This window comes from Candida pseudojiufengensis (genome assembly GCF_024610245.1).
Source record: "Candida pseudojiufengensis strain CBS 10847 chromosome Unknown scaffold6, whole genome shotgun sequence".
In the NCBI taxonomy this organism is placed as follows: Eukaryota; Fungi; Ascomycota; class Pichiomycetes; order Serinales; family Debaryomycetaceae; genus Lodderomyces; species Lodderomyces pseudojiufengensis.
This window is the reverse complement of record NW_026261522.1, coordinates 606731-629245: the sequence shown is the minus strand read 5'-3', so window position 1 is coordinate 629245 and position 22515 is coordinate 606731. Positions and strand designations below refer to the sequence as shown.

General features: G+C 29.8%; 9 protein-coding genes across 9 annotated transcripts; 4 read left to right on the top strand and 5 right to left on the bottom strand. All coding sequences in view use genetic code 12, as the record gives it.

Moving 5' to 3' along the window:
• Positions 1-22: 22 nt before the first annotated feature.
• KGF55_000368 (uncharacterized protein) lies at positions 23-1244 on the top strand (the record flags this gene model as incomplete). The annotated part of the gene is made up of 2 exons (XM_051758530.1): positions 23-148; positions 369-1244. 2 exons carry the CDS (start codon positions 23-25, stop codon positions 1242-1244), a joined length of 1002 nt encoding a protein of 333 aa, XP_051617106.1.
• A 19-nt stretch (positions 1245-1263) lies between these two features.
• On the bottom strand, positions 1264-5178 carry RAD50 (MRX complex DNA-binding subunit; the record flags this gene model as incomplete). Its single annotated transcript, XM_051758519.1, has 1 exon — positions 1264-5178. The coding sequence occupies one exon, from the start codon at positions 5176-5178 to the stop codon at positions 1264-1266; it is 3915 nt and encodes a 1304-aa protein (XP_051617105.1).
• A 182-nt stretch (positions 5179-5360) lies between these two features.
• On the bottom strand, positions 5361-6599 carry RNA1 (GTPase-activating protein; the record flags this gene model as incomplete). Its single annotated transcript, XM_051758507.1, has 1 exon — positions 5361-6599. The coding sequence occupies one exon, from the start codon at positions 6597-6599 to the stop codon at positions 5361-5363; it is 1239 nt and encodes a 412-aa protein (XP_051617104.1).
• A 2895-nt stretch (positions 6600-9494) lies between these two features.
• On the top strand, positions 9495-11624 carry POX1-3 (acyl-CoA oxidase; the record flags this gene model as incomplete). Its single annotated transcript, XM_051758496.1, has 1 exon — positions 9495-11624. The coding sequence occupies one exon, from the start codon at positions 9495-9497 to the stop codon at positions 11622-11624; it is 2130 nt and encodes a 709-aa protein (XP_051617103.1).
• Positions 11625-12175: 551 nt separating this feature from the next.
• KGF55_000364 (uncharacterized protein) lies at positions 12176-13609 on the top strand (the record flags this gene model as incomplete). Its single annotated transcript, XM_051758485.1, has 1 exon — positions 12176-13609. One exon carries the CDS (start codon positions 12176-12178, stop codon positions 13607-13609), a length of 1434 nt encoding a protein of 477 aa, XP_051617102.1.
• Positions 13610-13782: 173 nt separating this feature from the next.
• Positions 13783-15381, top strand: DLD2 (D-lactate dehydrogenase; the record flags this gene model as incomplete). The annotated part of the gene is made up of 1 exon (XM_051758474.1): positions 13783-15381. One exon carries the CDS (start codon positions 13783-13785, stop codon positions 15379-15381), a length of 1599 nt encoding a protein of 532 aa, XP_051617101.1.
• Positions 15382-16586: 1205 nt separating this feature from the next.
• Positions 16587-18140, bottom strand: VAN1 (Van1p; the record flags this gene model as incomplete). The annotated part of the gene is made up of 2 exons (XM_051758463.1): positions 16587-18018; positions 18082-18140. 2 exons carry the CDS (start codon positions 18138-18140, stop codon positions 16587-16589), a joined length of 1491 nt encoding a protein of 496 aa, XP_051617100.1.
• Positions 18141-18819: 679 nt separating this feature from the next.
• Positions 18820-20694, bottom strand: KGF55_000361 (phosphoribomutase; the record flags this gene model as incomplete). Its single annotated transcript, XM_051758452.1, has 1 exon — positions 18820-20694. One exon carries the CDS (start codon positions 20692-20694, stop codon positions 18820-18822), a length of 1875 nt encoding a protein of 624 aa, XP_051617099.1.
• A 114-nt stretch (positions 20695-20808) lies between these two features.
• KGF55_000360 (E3 ubiquitin-protein ligase) lies at positions 20809-22338 on the bottom strand (the record flags this gene model as incomplete). The annotated part of the gene is made up of 1 exon (XM_051758441.1): positions 20809-22338. One exon carries the CDS (start codon positions 22336-22338, stop codon positions 20809-20811), a length of 1530 nt encoding a protein of 509 aa, XP_051617098.1.
• Between the last annotated feature and the right edge of the window lie 177 nt (positions 22339-22515).

The following is a 22515-nucleotide window of genomic DNA, read 5'->3' as shown; positions in this document are numbered from 1 at the left end:
CAAAAAAATAAAAATAGTGGTTATGATTTACAGCAAAATCTTAAGGGGTATAATTATAAGTTACACCAAATCAATATCGAGTAACACAAATGGAACTAATAGATCATCTAGGTCTAAGAAAAGTACAGAGAGTCAATTTGAAAGTTTGGTTTAAAGGTCTTACAACAATCTTATTCTTGGTCGGATATCTTTTGGTCTACCATGTCATAGCAACATTTGCAACCATTTTGGCAACCATTTTTCCTGACTTTTCCAGCCATATTGTGACTAAATTTGGGAATTGCTTTTGGGATTTGAGTCTTTACTTTATTGTAAGTTATAATATGCACTTGACAACTTTGTCTGAAGAATACTAACGGTTTGATTAGCATAAGAATGGAGTCAAAATAAAAGTTTTGGGTGATGAAATAAATTCAAATCCTGCTATTGTGTTGAGTAATCACTCATCTTTAGCCGACTTTCTTGTAATTCAACATTTGTCAAGATTATCCACAAAGTCAGATAAAGATTCTATTAAGGAATCATGTCAAACAGAACTATCTTTACCGGTAGTTAATTTCTTTTCATGGTTTTTAGTTTGGAAAGTACCCAATATCAAGATATTATTTAACTTATTGAAAACTGATGAGAATTGGGAAATTGAAGAGAAATCAATTTTGTATATCTTTGCTAAATTTTTGAGGAGTAAATTCTCAGAATGGATTGTTCTATTCCCAGAAGTGAATATATGGAGTGAAGATAACTATAGGTTGCAACAACAAGTTGGTCAAAAATATTTCTTACCCAAATTAAATAACGTTTTATATCCAAGATACCCTAGTTTCTACAATATTATTACAGCTTTAACAAAGTTCAAACCACATCCATATACAAATCTATATGATTTGACTATCATTTACTGTCGTCCAGGTAAGACAAGTACAGACTCATATTATCTCCCTCCAACGTTGTTAGAGATATTTTCATCTCAAGAACCAATTACAATACTAGTCTATATTAAACTCAGATCCTTAGGTAGAATACCACATAAAAGAAAGAAATTAGAAAGATATTTGGAGCATTTATGGGTTCACAAAGATAAAATCATAACTCAAATTAAAAATGAGAATAATAATTATATTGCTGCAAAAAATTCTGCTACACCTAATACTACAACAACTAAAACCATTAGTCATATTAATATTAAAAATTCATCAACATCATTCCTCAAACTAAATAATAAGAAAAAACAAAATAGCAAATAACTAATTAATATTTCACTTGTTAAAATTCTTGAATTCTACTAATAGGAACCAGATATATTCTCGATTTACTTTTTTCATCTCTTTCAATTCTATAGAAATGATCAGTAAATCTATCTCCTTGAATATGAGTTAAAAATTTTTCATCATGAGTAATTACAATCAATTGAAAATTTGATTGTTGTTTTCTATATTCAATAATTTTGTTCAATGCTGCAGCTAATGCTTCTGAATTTTCACTATCTAAATTAGTTGTTGGTTCATCTAATGCAATCATACCACAATTTGCTCCAAAACATTCAGCTAATGCTAATCTAATTAAAATACTAGCTAAGACTTTCTGACCAGCAGAACATCTACCTCTCATATCTAATTCATTTGAATCTTTCACCATGACTACTCTATAATTGTATGATCTATTACCTTTTGCTTGTAAGTTGACATCACTTTTTATAGCAATTGTTGATATATCAGATCCTTTATACGTTTGTGACCATAATTCATTCAAAATTCTATTGATATCTTCCATTTTAATACTATGGTATTTCATAATTGCATTATCCAATGCTTTTGAATAATGTTGTATATCACTAGAAACTAAAAGATTAGTTTGTAATTTAATCCATTCTTCATGATAAAGTTCATTAACATTTTTATATTCAACAGCTAATTCTTTCTTCAAAGTTTCAATTTGATCTTTAATTTGTTTTACTTCACCAATTTTACCAGCATGTTGTGAAGTTAAATTTGATAATTCATCTCTAATACGTTTTGAGTTTTCTTGATAATCTTGTTTCTTCAATTGAGCATTATCTATATCAAGTGAATTTAAATGAAAATCTGTTTCATCTAATCTATGTAATTGTGCTCTATAATCCATATTTGCCATAATATTATGTTTAATACGAGAAGAATCCATAATTTCTTTTTCTAAAGATTTGATTTTATTTGTATTTTCATCAATTTTCAGCTTTGTATCTTCACATTGATTTAATACTTTTTGCATTTGTGCTGTGTTTTCTTGAAGTTTAGATAAAACATTCATTTCAAATCCTTTTATTGCATTATCTAATGAATTGAATTTAGATAATAAATCAGATATGAATTGTACTTCTTTTTGTAATTTATGCTCTTGTTTATAGTTTTCATCTTGAAGTTGTTTCAACTCTTGAGATTGCTGATCTTTTTTTTCCTTAAGATTTTTCAAATTTGTTTGAACCTCATTTACTCTTGTTTCGGCTTTATTGATGTTTGATTCGGTCTCGGAAATTTGTTTTTTGATATTTTGTACTTCAGCTAATGATCTTTCAAGATTACTTATAATTAATTTAGTATCCTTGACTTTATTTTCTAATTTTTGTAATTCTCTTTGAACTTTGTTTTTTTCATCCGTAGCAGCATTCAATTCATGTCTTAAATCTCTAATTTTGGTATTAACGTCTTGCTGTTGTGTTTGTAATTCACTTATAGAAGCAACTGCTGTACCAAAGCCCCCAAGGTCATCATTAAGTTCTTCAATTCTTGATTCAAGACCATGTATATCTTGATTTAATCTTGTAGCATCAGATAATGGTTTTTTCAATATGGCAGCTGATTCGAAAGATGATTTGATTTTTTCAAGTTTTTTAACTTCTACTTTTAAATTATCATTCAATTGATTTTGTTTCGCATTGAGTTCACTAAGTTGTTCATCAAATGTTGGTCTCAATGCAATACTTTCTCTATAGTTAATTACTTTCAATCCTATCTTCTTAGTATCATCAAGTTCTTTACCAATTTCATCAGCTTTTGATTTAACTTCATTTATTTTTGATTCATCAAATCCTTGTTTTAATTCTTCAATGAATTTTTGTAAAGCTGGATTATCAAACATTCTTTTACAAAGTAAACAACATTGATTTTTTTCTGCCATATCTATTGCTGATTGACCATAACTCTTAGTGACTTCAAAAGTATTGACATCTTCCATTACATTTTTATAATCATCTTCTAAATCTTGCACTATATTTTCATAATCATCAACATCATCAATAACTTTACTTATTTCATCATTCAACGACGCTATTTTGGACTCATTTTCAGCTTTAGCAGCATTGATTTTTGATTTTGAATTCTTCAATGAATCCATTTCACTTTGTACACTAAACACTTTCTTTTGTTGATCATCTACTTCAGTTGAAAGTTCCATATATTTGTCATTATAATTACTTTCAGCATGATCAAAATCAATTTCTTCATTCATCAATGATTTAAAATCATCATCTATTTTTTGTTTGATTTTTTGAATTTCATTAGTCTTAGTTTTAACTGAATCTTCTAAAAATGTTAATTTTGATTTTAATTCTGATTGTTTACTACTCATTGATAATTTCTTTGAAATCTCATCTAATTCAAATTCTAATTTTGAGATTTCTGTATTCGAATCCATCAATTTCCCATCTAGAGTTTTTAATTCATTTTTAGCTTTCTTATCATTCAAGGCTTGAATTGTTTGTGTTAATTCTTCTTTTTTCTCAATAAGTTCAGTTTCATCATTTGAACTTGAATCTAATTTTCTTTTCATCACATATAAATTTTGTTTAAGCTTTTGTAAATCATTATTGACGTATTCCAATGTTTGATCATCTTTTAAAATTGAATTTGTTATTTCTTGAAGTTGAGATTGCTTTTTAGATTCAATGGATCTATTTTTTTGAATTAATTCCTTTTGTTGAGTTTGTATAAATGCATTTTGCTTTTCAGCTGCAGTTTTGAAATTTGATCTATTGGTTTGGTCATCATCTGTTAATTCAACTTTTAACTTATCAGAATTATCGGAAACAATTTCACCAATTTTTTCAACATCAACATCATATTCTGCTTTTTTAGCTTTCAAAGAACCATCAAGTCTGATCAATTCATTATATTGATTAGTTTCGTTTTTCAAATTGGTTTCTAAATCTTTTCCCACCTTCTGTAATTTCCCAACAGACTTGTTCTTTTCGTCAACTATAGATGCAAAATTTTCTCGTTGATTATATAATTCCTCATCTGTATCAGGTAAAATTTCAATTGATCGCTTTAAATTTTCAATGTTTTCTTCTAATGAAGATTTTTTCATTAATAGATTTTCATAATCACTTAAAATTTTTTGAAATTCTTGATTTGTAGCAAACAAATTTTCTGCTTCTTTTTCCTTTTCTTCAATCTTAATATTCAAATCACTAATTTCTGTAGAAAATTTATCAACTGATTCATACATCCCAACTAATCTATCTCGTATCTTTTTAGCTCGATCTTTATCAATTTTTAAATGATTTACACCTTGTTCAATTAATTTTATATCCGTAGCCATATCTTTTTTAATACTTTTCAAATTATCAATAACTTTAGTAAATTTTGAAGCTTCAAATATATCATCAAATTTCTTTTTTAATACAGAAGCTTCACTTAATGGCCATAAACTATCATCTTGATGACAAAATATAACATTATCCAAAATGGCAGTTGATGCACCAAGAAATATAGGAATTTGAGTATCTAATTCTGCATTTTTTGAAGATATACTGGTTCTTTCTCCACGTTCAATATAAGCTAATTGACCTTCTAATGATTTAAAAGTAACATTTCCAGCTGCTACACCACCTTTTTTAACACTTGCTTGAACTGATCTTGTTGTAATCATTGATCTTCCATTTGCATTTTTAAAAGCTAATTTAACTTGTCCAGTAACTTGAACACGTGAACTTAAACTTGGATCATGTACAAAAGCTCCACCTTTCGAATTTGGAGGTAGATTACCTGTAGTTGCATATTTTAAACATTCAATTATAGTTGTTTTACCACATCCATTTTGACCACAAATTAAAGTCAAAGGAAATCCAAATTGTATTGTTTCATCTGATTCTGGTTCAAATGCTCTTATACCTTTTATTGAAAGTTTGTATATACTTGACATGCAAAATTTGTAGTATGGTGATGAATTGATTCGTAGTTTAGACGTGTATCAGATTTTGATTTTTTTCATAATTTCTCGCTAGTTTTGCAGATGTTTCAGATTTATTAACAAGACATAGACTAATCCAATTAGAGAATTCACGCAATATACTTCAAAATATGCTATTTATTGTTTCTATATAACTAGTCTATATGAGTTTTTGACAATTCATCTGCTATTTCGTCAACACCTTTATCCTTATCTTCAACACTAACTCCGGAAAGATCTTTCTCTAATTGATCTAAATCGAGATCTTCTTCTAAGGAATCTATTTCATCTTCCTCTTCATCTTCTTCATCTTCTTCTTCACTATCTAACTCTTCTAATTCATCTAATTCATCTAATTCACCAAATCCTCTTTCTTCAAAAATATTATTTATAGTAGTTATATGATCAGAATCTTCTTCAAATCTATTACCGTTTAATTCTAAACTTTTTAAATTTGGTAATTTATCACCAACTAAATCTGCTAATACTAAAAGACTATCTGATTCTAATTCATTATATTGTAGTTTTAATATTGTTAATTTTTCTTTTTTATCTTTTGAAAGTGCTCTTACAACTTCTAAAGAACCTTTATTTTTTAATAATGAATCATTAAGATTTAATTCTACTAAATCTGGCCAATTTGATATTGATTCTGCTAATTTTATAGCACCAGATGTAGTTATAGTATTATCTTGTAAATCTAAAACTTCTAATTTTTTATTATAACTTAATCCTTTTTCAATTAATTTTGATATACCAGCTGGTCTAATACCATTTTGATATAATCTTACAACTTCTAAATCTTTATGATTTCTTAATCCAACAGCTAAATAATTAATTGAACCATTTTCTAATCTATTTCTACCACATATAAAAGTTTTTAAAGATCCATATTTTTTGTTTTCTTTAGCTTTCGCTAATTTAAATAATGATCCACCAATTCTTGAACCTGCAAATGGTCCCATTCCATTATTCGATAATATTAAATGTTCTAATGTTACAGCTTTAGCAATATATTCTTCAATTGGATCTATAGTTTGTAATCCAAATGCATTATCACTAAGATTTATATATTTTAAATTTGGTAATTTTAATAAAGAAGGTAATAAAAATTGTAATGATTTTGGAATTTCAGTATTTAATCTTCCAGTATATAAATCTGAAAAATTAATTTCTTTTATATTTGTATGATTTATTAATGCTTTACTTAATTCTTCAGATGCTTCAATTCCAATTGTATTTCCTGAAAAATCTATTTTTTGTAGATCTGAAACTTCATTTAATTGTTTAATATAAGGTTCAATGTCTTGTTTGGTATTAAATTTGATTTGTTTTCCTGCAATAGAAAAAGTATTCTCGGGTTTGATATTAAAATTTGATTCAAATGATGTCATTATGACTGTAGTATAGTCTAATATACAACAGAACTGTGTAGATCTGATTGATTTGATATTTTGGTGATGTGTAAAATGATCAAATACGAGAAAAAAAAAATTCATCACCAAAGATCTGAAGAGAGCATAGATTTGACTACAAGCTCATTCTAAGCAAACAACAATACACCATACAATCACAAATGAATTTCCAAGCTAGAGCCCCACCTACTGCTAAAGACGAAGCCTCAACATTTGAGAAGATCAGAAACTCACCAGCTTTCACTATTGGTACACAAGTTGCTTTGTTTGGTTTAGGTGTTTTATTTATTCAATCCCCTTTAATGGATATGTTAGTGCCACAATTATAAGTTAGTCGAGCAAAACAGACTATCGTATTGTTGGATTAGTATGAATTAAATGAAGGTGGAAAATCCTGATTCATCCTCGATATGGGATTCACTTTATGTGACTGAAATGCTGTTAAACGAACACAGATGGAGTTAGTTTTAAGTTCAATAATTATAGAATCAATTTGTACATAGAGAACAATAAAATAATCGTTGTATTTTTGTCAACAACTTAGGTTTAAGATTTTCATGAACTCTGATATTGTAACTCCCTACATCTTGGTACTCACAATTGGTTTCATTAGCACTCTTTCGAAATAGCTACGAAGTGTCTAATTGTTCCATTCCGATACTGATGCTTGATTCTATGACTGTTTTCTCTCAATCAACGAGCTTAGTAGGATTTTTGAATTTGATAAAATTATTGTAAAATGATATTACTGGTAAAGTATGTAGGTACGGATGTTTTACTCGATATTTATTTTCTTGATTAGATCAAGAAGCTGTTAATAAAGTTCTCAAGCCTTTATTTGATGCTTCAGTTCAAGCCATTATGTATTTGCTCTCATTGTAGGAGCATGAGTTTGTTCTATGTGGTTGAAATGTGGTTGAAATGTGGTTGAAATGTGTTTAGAATTTGAGTCTTCCTCAAATAAGTTTAAGGACAGTCGCAGAAAAGTTGTTGCAAAAATATCTATATTTCGTACAAAGATTTGAAACGAACTTTTGCAATTTTACACCTACTAAAAGATGTTAAAGTTGGGACAATTATGATCTAGCAGTATGATATTCATATAGCTGTATTTTACAAAGTTTAACTTTGTATTGTATTTTGACTGCAAAATATTAAAACATTTAGGTTTTGAATAAACATGAAACAAAATTTGAAGCGAACAATAATAGTTGAATCTCCCTAAATTGAGAATAATAAATCTAAAGGTTTACAAAAAAGATTAATCAATAATCGATTAAAGTATTTAAAATAAAAAAAAGACCCTGAATCGTATCTTTACTTCAACTGTTCAAATCTGAAACAAAACTGACTAAGGTAAGAACCTTTAAGGTTTTACTACTGAATGGTTTATTTTTAAAACCGGCAAACCCCACATTTTTTTTCAAATTTTAGAAACTAGAGAAAATCAAAAGTAATGTGATATGTTTAATTTTGTACAATAATAAACACAGAAAATCAAATTTATAATAAAACGGTTTTTATGTAAGTAGAATTCTTGATAAATTCTCAGAGCCGATGATGATTTTCATTTTAATTTTTACATGAATCAGACCATATGTAAAGTTCTAACTAAAAAGCTCAACTGACTCTAGGTCTTTCTAATGCAAAGATGAATGACCTAATAGATTTTATTATAGAAGGACAAACAAGCAGGAGACCGAGGTGATAGCTTCGTTTAGCTCAGACTAATTCACTTAGTAGTTTAACATAATTCTGAGACATCAAAATTCCAAATGCTTTGATATTCGTTGAACGCTTAAATTAAGAGTCTCGCGCATTCTAGAAAATTGTACAAAATCGTACAGAAAAAAGAAATTAACAGTCGTTTAGAACGAGCTGAAAAATGAGTTGAAAAAAAAAAGAGGTCACGTGCAGAGCCTGCCTCGGTAAATTGAATCCTCGGTAAGACTAAGTATAATATAATTTTTTATCGCTATACTTAATTTTTCTACTACTAATCTTCCCCCCCTCTGGTTGAATATTTTGCATTTTTAATACGAAGTAATTTAAGAATTTCGGACTTTTTTATTATATTACTTTTATTACTGCAGTTAGAATGATAGTCTTGAAAAATAATCTTTTAAAATATGATAACTAAGGAAATTTGCCTTTGGCTTTAAAATAAATAAAAAAACAGGTGATATGTAGACATTTGTATACACTTTGAATGATCTCAAATAGATATGGTTCAAGCTCGGTAACTATTGTTTGGTTTCACTCACCATTCACTATAAACAAAACGTTTGGGATGTCTAGAGATTGATACTACTGAAGCGATTCTTGTACCTCGTACTGCAGAGGTAGTTTTACTGAGATTTACTATGAATTGGTCGTACTAAAACCTTTTTGAAATGGATTAAACCATTACGCTTATAATTTCATCGGACTTAATATTTGTTTGTCAGTTATTTATTGATGTAATAAAATAAAATAGTTTAATAAGTGGAGTATTAGTATAGTTATTTTTGTGTTACCACTATACTTTAAATACTACATTATGCTACTACTAATAGAATAATACATCAAATATGCTACCAAATTGCCATTTTTAAATTTCTCCATAAATCAAATTCCCCTGTGAAAAAATAAATTTTATTATTATATGTAAATGTACAATAATATTTAATATATAAATATTCCCCCAGATTTTTTTAATTATCAACAACTCTTTTTTTTTTCAACATTAAGTTATTCACTTTCTTTTATTTATAAATTAAAACTTTTGAAGAAATTAATAATATAGTTACTTATTAAAAAATCACATTACATATATACATATAATTTTACAAATTTACAAATTTAAGAATAATACAATAATAATATATTTTCAAAATGGTATTCACAGCAAAAAATGTTAGTTTATCAAAAGGACCAGATCCAAGAACTTCAATTCAACAAGAAAGAGCTCAACAAAAAGTAAATCCACAATTATTACAATACTTTTTAGAAGGTTCTGAAGAAAGAGCTGAATTAATAAAATCTTTACAACAACAAATGGAAAGAGATCCTGTATTATGGACTGATGGTTCATATTATGATATGTCAAAAGATCAATTAAGAGCTTTAACTGCTTTAAAAATAAATAGAGTTTCAAGATATTTAGAAACTGATTCTATTGATACTTTTAATAGAAGATTATCATTAATTGGTGTATTTGATCCAGCTGTTTCAACAAGAATTGGTGTTAATTTAGGTTTATTTATTTCTTGTATTAGAGGTAATGGTACTTATGATCAATTAAAATATTGGGCTTTAGATAAAGAAACTGCTCATATTAAAGGTATTTATGGTTGTTTTGGTATGACTGAATTAGCTCATGGTTCAAATGTTATGGGTATTGAAACTACTGCTACTTTTGATAAAGAAAATGATGAATTCGTTATAAATACTCCTCATATTGGTGCTACTAAATGGTGGATTGGTGGTGCTGCTCATTCAGCTACTCATTGTTCAGTTTACGCAAGATTAATTGTTGATGGTGAAGATTATGGTGTTAAAACTTTTATTGTACCATTAAGAGATTCAAATCATGATATAATGCCAGGTGTTACTGTTGGTGATATTGGTGCTAAAATGGGTAGAGATGGTATTGATAATGGTTGGATTCAATTTTCATCAGTTAGAATTCCAAGATTTTTCATGTTACAAAAATTCTGTAAAGTTGCAAGAGATGGTGAAGTTACTTTACCACCATTAGAACAATTATCATATTCAGCATTATTAGGTGGTAGAGTTATGATGGTATTAGATTCATACAGAATGATTGCAAGAGTTGCTACTATTGCTTTAAGATATGCTATTGGTAGAAGACAATTTAAAGGTGATAATGTTGATCCAGATGATGAAGATGCATTAGAAACTCAATTATTAGATTATCCATTACATCAAAAAAGATTATTACCATATTTAGCAGCTGCTTATGTTATTTCAGCTGGTGCATTAAAAGTTGAATCAACTATTGGTGATACTTTATTAGAATTAGATGATGCTGTTGATGAAGGTGATGAAGCTGGTATCTTCAAAGCCATTGATGCTATGAAATCATTATTCATTGATTCAGGTTCATTAAAATCAACTTGTACTTGGTTAGCAGCTGAAGCTATTGATCAATGTAGACAAGCTTGTGGTGGTCATGGTTATTCAGGTTATAATGGTTTCGGAAGAGCTTATAATGATTGGGTTGTTCAATGTACTTGGGAAGGTGATAATAATGTCTTAGGTATTAACATTGGTAAACCATTAGTTAAACATATTTTAGCTATTGAAGATGATGATAAAGTTGTTAAAGGTTCATCAGATTTCTTAAATCAATTAAAAGAATATACTGGTAAAGGAGCTGATAAAGTTATTTTAAATAATGCTGCTGATATTGGTGATATTAAAAAATTCATTAAAGCTATTGAAGTTACTATAATAAGATTAGGTTATGAAGCTGGTAAAACAGTTAGAAAAGAATCATTTGATTATGTTGGTGCTGAATTAGTTATAATTTCAAAATTAAAAGCTCATCATTATCTTTTAACAGAATATATTAGAAGAGTTGATGAAACTCCATATCAAGAATTAAAACCATATTTATATCAATTAGGTCAATTATATGCAGCAGCTATTGTATTAGATAAATATTCAGGATTCTTTTTAGCTTTTAATGTTGCATCAACTGAAGCTATTGCTGAATTAGCTAAAATTCAAATTCCAAAATTATGTAAAGAAATAAGACCAAATGTTGTTGGATTAACTGATGGTTTCCAACAATCAGATATGATGATTAATGCACCAATTGGTAGATATGATGGTGATATTTATGAAAATTACTTTGATTTAGTTAAAAACTTAAATCCACCATCAAAAACTAAAGCTCCATATTCTGACGCTTTAGAAGCTATGTTAAATAGACCTTCTATTAGTGTAAGAGAAAGAAATGAAAAAACTTTAGAAGCTGGTGAAATATTATCCAAATAATTATGAGGATATAGTTTGTATAGTTTAATTAAAATGATGTTTATTTTTGAAACTTTTATTAATTTTTGTAACCTTCAATAAATAAAATGTATTCGTAATGACTGAAGAACTCAGAATAAATGGATTACGATACCATCAATGGAAACTCTTACATCAGAGATATAGCTGAAAAGCTAACGCTCTGATCACAATTTTAGAATAGAGCAGACACCTCATTCAATCGATTACATGCTTACTTTTTTCGAAAATCTTCTCACCTCAAGTTTCCTTCTATTTTATCTTTGTACATAGGAAAGAAATAACAAATTTTATACAAATCCATACGAAATTGAGGTTTTGTAGTGTAGGACCACTTTCAATTGTTTGCTAAATGTCTTAAATTCATATGGGCATACAATCTGAGGATAATATTGGTAAAGCAGTTTAATAGTACATGAAAAACACGCGTGTTATTTAATACTGAACAGACGCGATTTTGGTACCCCTTAAAAAAGTAACAAATAAATAAATTAATCGATAAAATAGTATCCAACATTCTTATCAACAACACCATGAATGAACAAGTCATAGCACCCGAGGTGACCTCCGAAATGTCAAAAAATGAAAAGATTGACCTAGCTTACAAATTCTATAGACTGGATCTAAAAAAAGAAAAGAATAAGCGTACTCCAATCAACACTATCGCTAAAATCTATGATGTGAGTTCAAATGGATTGAGGTACCGCATAACAAAAGGTGAAAGCAAGGTGAATGGTAATCTAAAAAGGCGTACAGTTTTTCCAGTGGAAGAGGAAGTAATCGTGTCTCACAGTATAAAATACGCACAAACTGGGGTTCCTTTAAATGAAGACATCATAGTGGATCTAGCAAATGCTATCATTAAAAATAGAGGATCAACCAATTATATTAATAAACAATGGATGAAAAATTTTAAAAAACGAAATGAAAGTTTGATAAAATTTAGTGAATTAACTAAAATGTCGGACATACGTTATAGATTAGGTGGTGATTTTGATAATTTAGATGATTTTTATGACAAATTTAAGGAACAAGTTATTGATAAGGAAATACCAGCTGACAAAATCTTCACTTTTGATGAGTCGTACACCATATTATCTGAGAACACAATCAGATACGGATTTAACACCTTTGATGGAGAAGAAAAACCTTTACTTGGAAATGAGAATAGTGAGTATGTAACGGTTGTTGAATGCTGTTCAATGTCAGGAAAAGCTATAAAACCAATGATTATATTCAAGGGTGATGAATTCGATACCAATTGGTTTGATGCAAATAAGTATAACTCTTATGAATATGAAGTATCTCCTACGGGATGGACATCACATGCCAAAATTCTCCATTGGTTGAGACATATTTTCATTCCTGAATCAGGGGCTGGTAAAAATCACGATAAGGTTGTTTTGCTTATGGATAACCATGAAAGTCATTATACATTAGAATTTATGGAAGAGTGCTACGAAAACAATATATTTCCCATATACACACCATCATATAGTAGCCATCACACTCATCCACTCGTTAGGGGAGTATTTAAGTTGATGAGAAAGATTTATAGACAAAAGTGTGTCTGGTCTACTATTAAGCAAGAAGTAAGTGAACAAAAAATTGAAAAAAATGAATTTCTTCAATTTTACACAGAGGCTAGAGAAATTGCTTTATCTCCTACTCAAATCATGAAATCTTGGAAGCGAGCTGGTTTAGAACCTTTCAATCCAAATAGAGTTTTGCTTGGGAAAAATGTTTATCACAAACCAGCGATTGATGATGAAGAAATAGACAAGACTATCTATAATTCTGAGGAAGAAGATGATGACGGCACTATTGTACCTACTGGTATGAAAGTGGAAGAGTTGTTAGAAAGGTTTGATGTCAAAGAAGATGCTCTCTCTGAGCTTATAAAGAACTTATTTAATTCTCTTGTTAAAGGAGAGACTTGTTACAAAGATTTGAAATTAAAGAGATAGCTGCTGGTAAGCTTATGAAGTGTTTTTTTAAAGACATCATTTGTTTTATTTCTTTTTGATAAGTAGTCTATGTATGGTATCTTCATTTATTAAATTCCGCGTTTGAAAAATCAATTCTTTTCCATAGAGTAATTAAGTTAAAATGATTTTGCAACGTAATAATCCTCACTATTATGTCTTGGAAAAAGGTGCCGTTTAGGCCAATACTAGCTGGTCTAGTAGGTACTGTGCTAGCATCCACTATTGCATATAAATATGGTCAGCTGTCAATCAAAATAAATCAACCTATTGACATTTTACCTTTTTCTTCAACGACAAAATTGAATTCAATAAAATCACCTAAATATTGTAAAAATATATCAAATCATATTGAGGAGTTTAAGAAATTGGGTATAGAAGTTTCAAATAGCAAACTAGATATTGAATTTCACACTGGAAATGAATTCACTACTCATAAGCCATTACCTGGAGAAATACCACAATATATTTTATACCCCAAATCAACAGAAGAAGTTTCTGCAATATTGAAAATTTGTAATAAATATTCAATACCAGTTGTACCATTTTCCGGTGGAAGTAGTCTTGAAGGTCATTTCCACTCAACTAGACAAGGTATAGTTATAGATACCTCCAAAATGAATAAAGTACTACAAATAAATGAGAATGATTTAGATGTAGTTGTACAATGTGGGGTTAATTGGTTAAAATTGAATGAAATTTTAGAACCTTATAAATTAATGATGGGAGTAGATTGTGGTACAAATGGACAAATAGGTGGAATGATATCTACTAATGCCAGTGGAATTTCAGCTTCTAGATATGGAGCTATGTCAGCGAATGTAATTTCAATTACTGCAGTTTTAGCTGATGGAACCATTATTAAAACGAGACAAAGACCAAGAAAATCAAGTGCCGGTTACAACCTAACAAATCTATTTATTGGAAGTGAAGGAACTTTAGGGATAGTTACTGAAGCTGTAGTCAAAGTTTACCCTATCCCAAAATCAGAGACTGTAGTTGTTGTACAATTCCCACTGATCAAATCAGCTACGCAAACTGTTGAACAAGTGTTTCGACTGGGAATGCAACCATCAGCTATAGAAATGTTGGATGGTGATATGATGCATTGTTTAAATTATAGTGGATATACATCGGATGAATGGTTAGAGGTACCAACTATTTTTTTTAAAATAGGAGGATTGAATGATATTATAGTCAAAGAAAATATCAAAATTTTGAAAGAAATAACAAAGAAAAACAAAGCTGAAAATTTTATTTTCGCTAAAAGTAAAGAACAAGGTGATGAATTATTTTCAGCTAGAAAAAACGCTTTCTATGCTATGATAGATTGGGGTAGAAATGAAATTGATGAAGATGTCAGAATTTGGGTAACCGATATTGCTGTGCCTATATCTAGATTATCATACGTTCTAGATACGATAAATGGATGGATGAAATCATCAGGTTTCAGCTCAATAATATTAGCTCATGTAGGAGATGGAAATTTTCATGCAGATATATTTTATAAAAAGGAAAAAAGACAAGAAGTTGAAGATATAGTTAATAAAATGATTAAATTGGGAATAGATAATGACGGTACATGTACAGGGGAGCATAGTATAGGGATACTGAAAAGAAAATTCTTACAATTAGAATTAGGAGATGATACTATTGATATGATGAGAACAATTAAATTAGCTTTAGATCCTAAAAGAATTTTAAACCCTGATAAAATTTTTAAGATTGATCCTAACGATAAGGGATTGTATTAATATATAGAGATTATTCATAGAAATCAAGCAAAAGTTATAGATTATATTATACTGTAGATTAAAATAGTAAGTAAAACGCAAAATTTTGGTAGCAACCTAAATATGAAATAGGTTAATACCTTCAACCATCCACTTGGTGCAATGCAGCGACATGCGTACTGCAAACATTTATCAGTTAACAACATTTTTTTCTTACATAAGCCACGTTTGGACCTAGGTAAAAGACATGAAAAGTTGATTCGTTCAACACATTAGCTTCCATCAAAAGGAATTCAAATAATAATTGTTACAAAACCCTTTGTGTACAAAAAATTTCTTATATGCCGTACCAGTCTTCTCGAAAATTTGGATGCATAAATGTTGAAAAAAAATTTAAAGAGTTGAACAATTCTTTAATCTCAGTTCTTCAACAACTTCTAGTGCTCAGTCAATATGAGGCGAATGTTTAGTGTTCAGTGAATAAAGAGAATGTGGTTCACCATGGACCATGTTGAAAGAGCCACATCTCATTGGGAAACAACTGTTTGGTTGAAAAGTTGAAAAGAGTAAATTGGACTCCGACAATTTTAATAATCAAACAACAAATTTCAAATGAATATTTTTCTAATGATTATTAATAGTTAGGTGAACAATTTCTGAAAGGAAATATAAAATTGTATTTTCAATTGATTACAAAACGCTATTTATTATGAAGAAAAATTTTTGTCATTCTTGTTTGATGAAAGAACGGATGACTTTTTATACTATTCATTGTAAATTTGGGAGTATTTTTTTTTCCATCGCAGGAACAGTTTTTACTGAGATTGTTTGTTCAATAATTTGACTTGAGTATAAATTACTTCTACAATTTATTGATTGAACTCTTGCTTCAAAGATGTATTTCAATGATTAACTACAGTGATTTATAAAGTCTGACGAGGTACACACTTCCTTTGATTACATAACGCTATGCCTTCCTTATGATGAAATACATTTTTGTAGGTAATACATCAGTATGTTTATGTATCCTTCGCGATGGACTCTACTTCTCATCTTCAAGTGATAATGCCTATCTTCAAAATCGGCCAACCAAGATCATTGCATGATGAGGAAAAGTAAAATATTAATTTGAGGTTCAGTCGGTATCCTCACCAAACAGTAAGAATTCGGTGGAGGCTATGATAAACTTCTAATCGCACGTCCTACAAAGGTTAATAAATGAAGAATTAATTGTTCGTTGATTTTTTTCTCCGTCTACTTCTTTCTAATTTAGATATTTTTTGTAGGTCGTCTTCGCTAGGTTCATATATGTGCCATATTGTATAATGAGGTAGACCACCTACTCTAAAACCCATCTCTTTTGCCATTTTACCAAAAGCTTCCGTTTCAGCATGATTCAAAAATGTAAAAGCTGGAAAATGAACTCCTTGTCTAAAAATTTTAGCTCTAGCTAGTATAGAAACACCTCCAACACCATCTAAATCTACTATTTCTCTAGGATTACCACTAGCATCTCTAATATATGCTAAATGAGCTCTCCATGTTGGATATTCCGCATATCCTTCAACTATTACATCATCTTCGTCCAAAGTTTTAGCAAGATCCAATGCAGCATCACTTTCTATCCATGAATTAAGATCATATGGTTGTTCATTTCCTAAAAAAGTTGGTAATGGTCTCCAAACGTTTGGTACCATTACATCATAATCATGAGACATTAATTCTTCAATCACATTTCCTGGACAGGTTTCAATATCTGCATCTCTCCAATACACCCAAGAATGATCCGCTCTTACAGCAGATGAAGTTAACCAATTTCTTGCTCTTCCCATTAATTTTCTTCTTATGCCTTGAACTTTAACTGCATGACGATCACTAAAACCTTGTCCTATAACTTGACCAAAATCCTTCTTATATATTGTAACTGATCTAAATGGTGTTCTATAATTTTTGTGATGAGTTTCTGGATTACTGTAAGCTTTTTTTACGCTTTCCATATAAGAAGGTTCCATATAAGATTGATATAAATCATTTGATCCTTTCACTTGTTGGCCATTTTTGGAATCTTCCTCTTGTTTTAACAAATCAACTAATGTACTATTTTGCAATGCAACTGAATATCTGAATACAGTTTCTAATGTAGTGTCATCAGGAGAACAATCAGATACCAAAAAGGCAATATCGATTAAAGAGTGGTCATAAGTTAAATTCATTAAATTGTAAAATGCCATTGGTAAAACATGCTCAGCATTTCTTAAGGGCATCAAAAATAATACATTTTCTCCTTTCGAATTACCATCGGCAGAACCTGAATAGTCGTTTAAGTCATAATATTCAACATTACTTCGTTTTAAGTCTTCATCCGTTATATCTTCAGGGTTTAGTATTGATTGAGTTTCTTGCTCTTGTGGTTGTAGATGATTCTCAAGTTTATCTCCTTCTAATTTCTCCACTCCTTCTTTAGATACTTTATACACTTCCGCATCGTCGGACAATTGTTGTCGCTGCTGTTGATCATTTATTGATTGATTTATGTATGAGTTAGAAGATCTTATAAATTTCGAATAGATTGTATATGAAAACAAAACTAAAACTAATAAATAAAAAATTCTCTTGAAAAGTCGATTTGAATGTTTCTTTGGTGATAGCTTATTGAATCTATTAAATATGAGTTAGTATCAAAAATTCATTTACTCAATTTCATTTTTATATTATACATACATTGGTAAATCAAGTTTCTTTTTCGAACCATAATCCGGTGTCAAACTTCTAAATGACATTGAACTTTAGATCAATAACCGATCTTTATTTATGAGATCTATAATAATGAATGAACGAAATAAAATCGCAATGAATAAGTTTGGGGAGTGATTAGTGATTGTTTTTCCAATGAAAATTTATGTTGTACCTGATAATCTATTACTTAATTAGTAGAAAATTATTATTTATTTATTCACTTTACTTAATATCATAGTTTAATGAATTTGTGCCATAAAATTGGTAGGAAAAAGAATTTTTCTATATAGGAAATCCTTTCCAACAAGAGTCTAAGATTAGGTCGATCAATTTATTAACACGTTTACATTATAGAAATGAATCAAGCACACACAATATCTTGCAACCCTTGACATTCTCGAGCTTTACAAGTTTTCTGCAAGAATTGTATGAAAATTGAAGTATTATTATTTGAATACAGAGAAACAATTAAAAAAAAAGCTAAATTAACCACGCTACCAAACAATATAGATCTTATGAAGTAATAAGATTCAGGTGACTTACAATATCAACCAAGCACTGATTGGTGTTGCACCTACTCAAAGTGTGTCTTTAAACTCCGATATGTACCTATTGATTTTATAGCATACATATCTGGCTTCTATATTGTGTACATTAAAAATTCTATATCTCATAAAAGATAGATTTCAGAGACATATCTCTAAATAAAGTAGAAGATCGAAATTATGGTTTCATCTCTTGTAAACCATAATAACTTGGTTTGAACCAGAACTTTTTGAGTGTTTCCCAACAATCGTCAGCTATTTTAATGGCGTCTGATTCACCGACGGTAGATTTTCCCTCCACATATATTTTAATTTTTGGTTCAGTACCTGATCCCCTACATGTAAATCTCACAGAGAGATCCGGATCATCGTTTGGTTGTTGCTTCGGTTTCAAAACAGCTGTAATCATTTGACTATGAGGATCCGAAGGTAAATTAGGCTTATGATTTGGAGTGGATGAGTCATATCCCACAGTTAAGTCTCTCCAAGTTTCAACTTCAAAATCACCAATGCTTTTAGGATAATCATTTGGGTAATAAGATTTTCTCACTTCTTCAAAAATCTTGTTTGTTAGACTTAAGTCATTCAATCTGTAATACCCATTTAAATCTTTGAACCATCCATATTTTCTATAACCTTCCTCTAACTTATCAAATACATTAGTGTCACCTGGGCCAAACCATTTTTGATACAATTGTAAAAATACTACAGCTGCAGAAACTCCATCTTTATCGTGGATCAAATCAAACATAAAACCAATAGCTTCTTCAAAAGCAAAAGGAACCCGATTTCCTTCCTTTATTAAATCAATTGATTTATTACCAATCCATTTAAAACCAGTTAAGGTATCCAAAAATTTAAAACCGTCTTTGTCAGCCATTGATTTTAAGATCTGTGAGGAAACAGTTGAGTTTAGCAAATAAGTTTTTGATAATTCTGATTTTGGGGTATTTTCAATTATGTACATTGCAAATAAAAATCCAATTTCATTTCCTGTCAATTGTTTAAATTTACCATTTTTATCAACTACGGCACAACTAAATCTGTCAGCGTCAGGATCATTAGCAATGACTAATGGGACATGTTCATTAGCTGCTTGTTCCATTGCTAGATCTAATGCTCCTTTTTCTTCAGGATTTGGAAAACTCACTGTTGGAAAAGCAGGATCTGTTTTAGCTTGTTTTAACACAACCGAATAATCCTTTTTGCTAAATAAATTCATACACTTTTCAAAAGTTTCCAACCCAACTCCATGCATTGGAGTATAGACAAATTTGAACTTTAATTCATCATCTTTTAGTAGTTTATCTTTAACTCCCTGAACGTATTGCTCTATAATTTCATCTCTGACAACATTCAAGCTGCCATTTTTTAAACCTTTTAAAAAATTTTCGGTAATGTTCCAAACTTGATCACTCCATGGATTCAAATTGTTATCAATTGATTTGGAAATGTCTGCGTCTATTGGAGGAATGATCTGACAACCATTATTGTAGTATACTTTATATCCATTATCATTAGCTGGATTATGAGAGGCAGTGATCATAACACCACCCGATGCTTTCAAAGTATCAATTGCAAAAGGAACTATTGGGGTATGTACATAATCTCTTTGTGCATTACCGTCATTTTCAAATTTGGTCTTGGACAATTCAATTGATTCTTTCGATAAATTTGAAGTCGATCCTAAATAATAAACGGTTAAACCTTTTAATAAAGCAACACTCGCTAAAATTTCTCCAAATCTTTGTGAGTGATATCTATGATCATATCCAACTACAATTGAAGGGTGTTCAAACTTTGAAATCAAAAATGCAACCAAACCTTGTGATGCTTGTAAAACCGTAACATCATTCATATGAGCAAATCCAGATTCCATTGATGATCTTAAACCAGCTGTTCCGAACGCAATTCTGGGATATAATTTGGATATCAACTTATCATATTGTTTCTTCTCAAATAAATCGTTAACTTCCTTCCTTGTATCTGGGTTCGGATCAATTGAAGTCCAATCGTTGACCAATTGTTGTATTTGATCTTGTGAAATTGACATTGATCAGTAATTGATCTGTTTATTTGACGCACGGGTTGAATTTGAATTTTGCTGCAAAAAATTAAGCAATAAAGAGCGGAACCTACAATTTATCTAAAATTTAAAAGCCGATGTTCATTCTAATTCATATACTGTTAGAGTATTGTTATCAGACAAAGACGCAAATTTCAAAAACCCGTCTTTCATCAAGTCATCATATCTTGAGAAATTATATAGTTTGTCAAAGTCATGACTTCCTGCTAAAGTAGTAGGAGAACTCCATTTTTTCAACTTTTTGTCATATAATGAATAAATATGAGATGCACCTTGGGCCAAAACTATCATATTCGAAGTTATGTCAATCTTTAAATCAGTGCAATGTGGTTTGAGTTTTATGGAATTCACTTCCTCATTTCTCCTAAGGTCAATTATTTGTAGATTACTGTAATCTATATTGTTAGTCGACAATATTAGAAACCAATATCCATTTGGTGCAAATTTTATATAAGAGACATATTTGAATGTCGGTTTGAATTGAGCTAATTCTTCCCCGGTTACTAAATTAATTATTTTGATCTCTTGTTCGATTATCACTGCTAATAGTTCTCCATCCACATGTATCTCAGCCCTTCTCACATTGGGATAACTATAGGTGCTCAAAATCTCCTTCGTATTTGTCACATGTATATGATTATTATCAATCACTACGAATAAATTTAATGATGGATGACAAACGATTAGTTGTATATGACTTTTTAAAGTTAATGTATCGTTATTTGAAAATTTAATTTTTAATTTTGATGCTGCTAGTAGTAAGCCATTGTTGTTGATTGTTACAGAATTAATAGTTGATAATTGGGGGTCCCACTCTCGCAATTTTTCCGTTATTGAGTCATATACTTTAACTCTTTTTGGAGTATTTGTAATAAACTGTTTTTCATGGCTGTTGTACGTGACAAAGAGATTCTTGTTCTTGAATAATTGCTTGTCAACATCCATTGATTTCAATTTGAGTTTTTTCGTTTTGTCATATGGAAATTTGGGCTTCTGCGATTTATGTAGTTTGAATAATGAATCTCTTGCTATGACAATATCTTGAATAGATGCTGGTCTTCCATTCTCGACAGGTTCGTCCTCTTTGACTTCCATTTCTTTCTGCTCTTTTCTCTCCTCTATTCTCAGCTCAATTTTGTCCTCTACTTCTTCCTTATTATTTACTTCGATTGAGGCAATCAATTTCTCCAATGCTTCTCTAGCCTCATTTCTCTCTCTCAATGCTTTTGCCGCAACGATTACAGCAGCATCTGCTTTATATAAACTTGAGCTTAATTCTAATTTCAAATGTTGTAGATTTTTTCGTAATGTGAAAATTTCTAAAACCATTGAATCATACTCGTTTTGTAAAGTTGATAAAAGGTTTGGAATCGATGTGACTGAAGTTGAGGGTGGGGCTGCTATTGTCGTAGATGGGGCTGCTGTTGTCGTAGATGCTTGCAAATTCAATGATATTAATTCTTCTTTACTCAATGCTTCATTATTTATTGGGTCAGTTCCAGTAGTTTGAACATACTTCTCAATGTATTTCTTTTCAAATATAGCCCCTGATTTGGGTGAAACAATTGGATTTTTAACTAATTCACCTGATATGGCACATATGAGTGACATTTACTGTTGATTCTAGATGATGATGATACTGATAATATTTTTGTTTATCTTAATAAGTAGACCATACTTTTTTTTTTTCTTCAATCTGATGTCTCAAATATTGATCCAGAGTGATTTTACAACAAATTTAATCTTAACGCATCTAAACTGATGAAGAATTGATAAAAGAGATGAGCC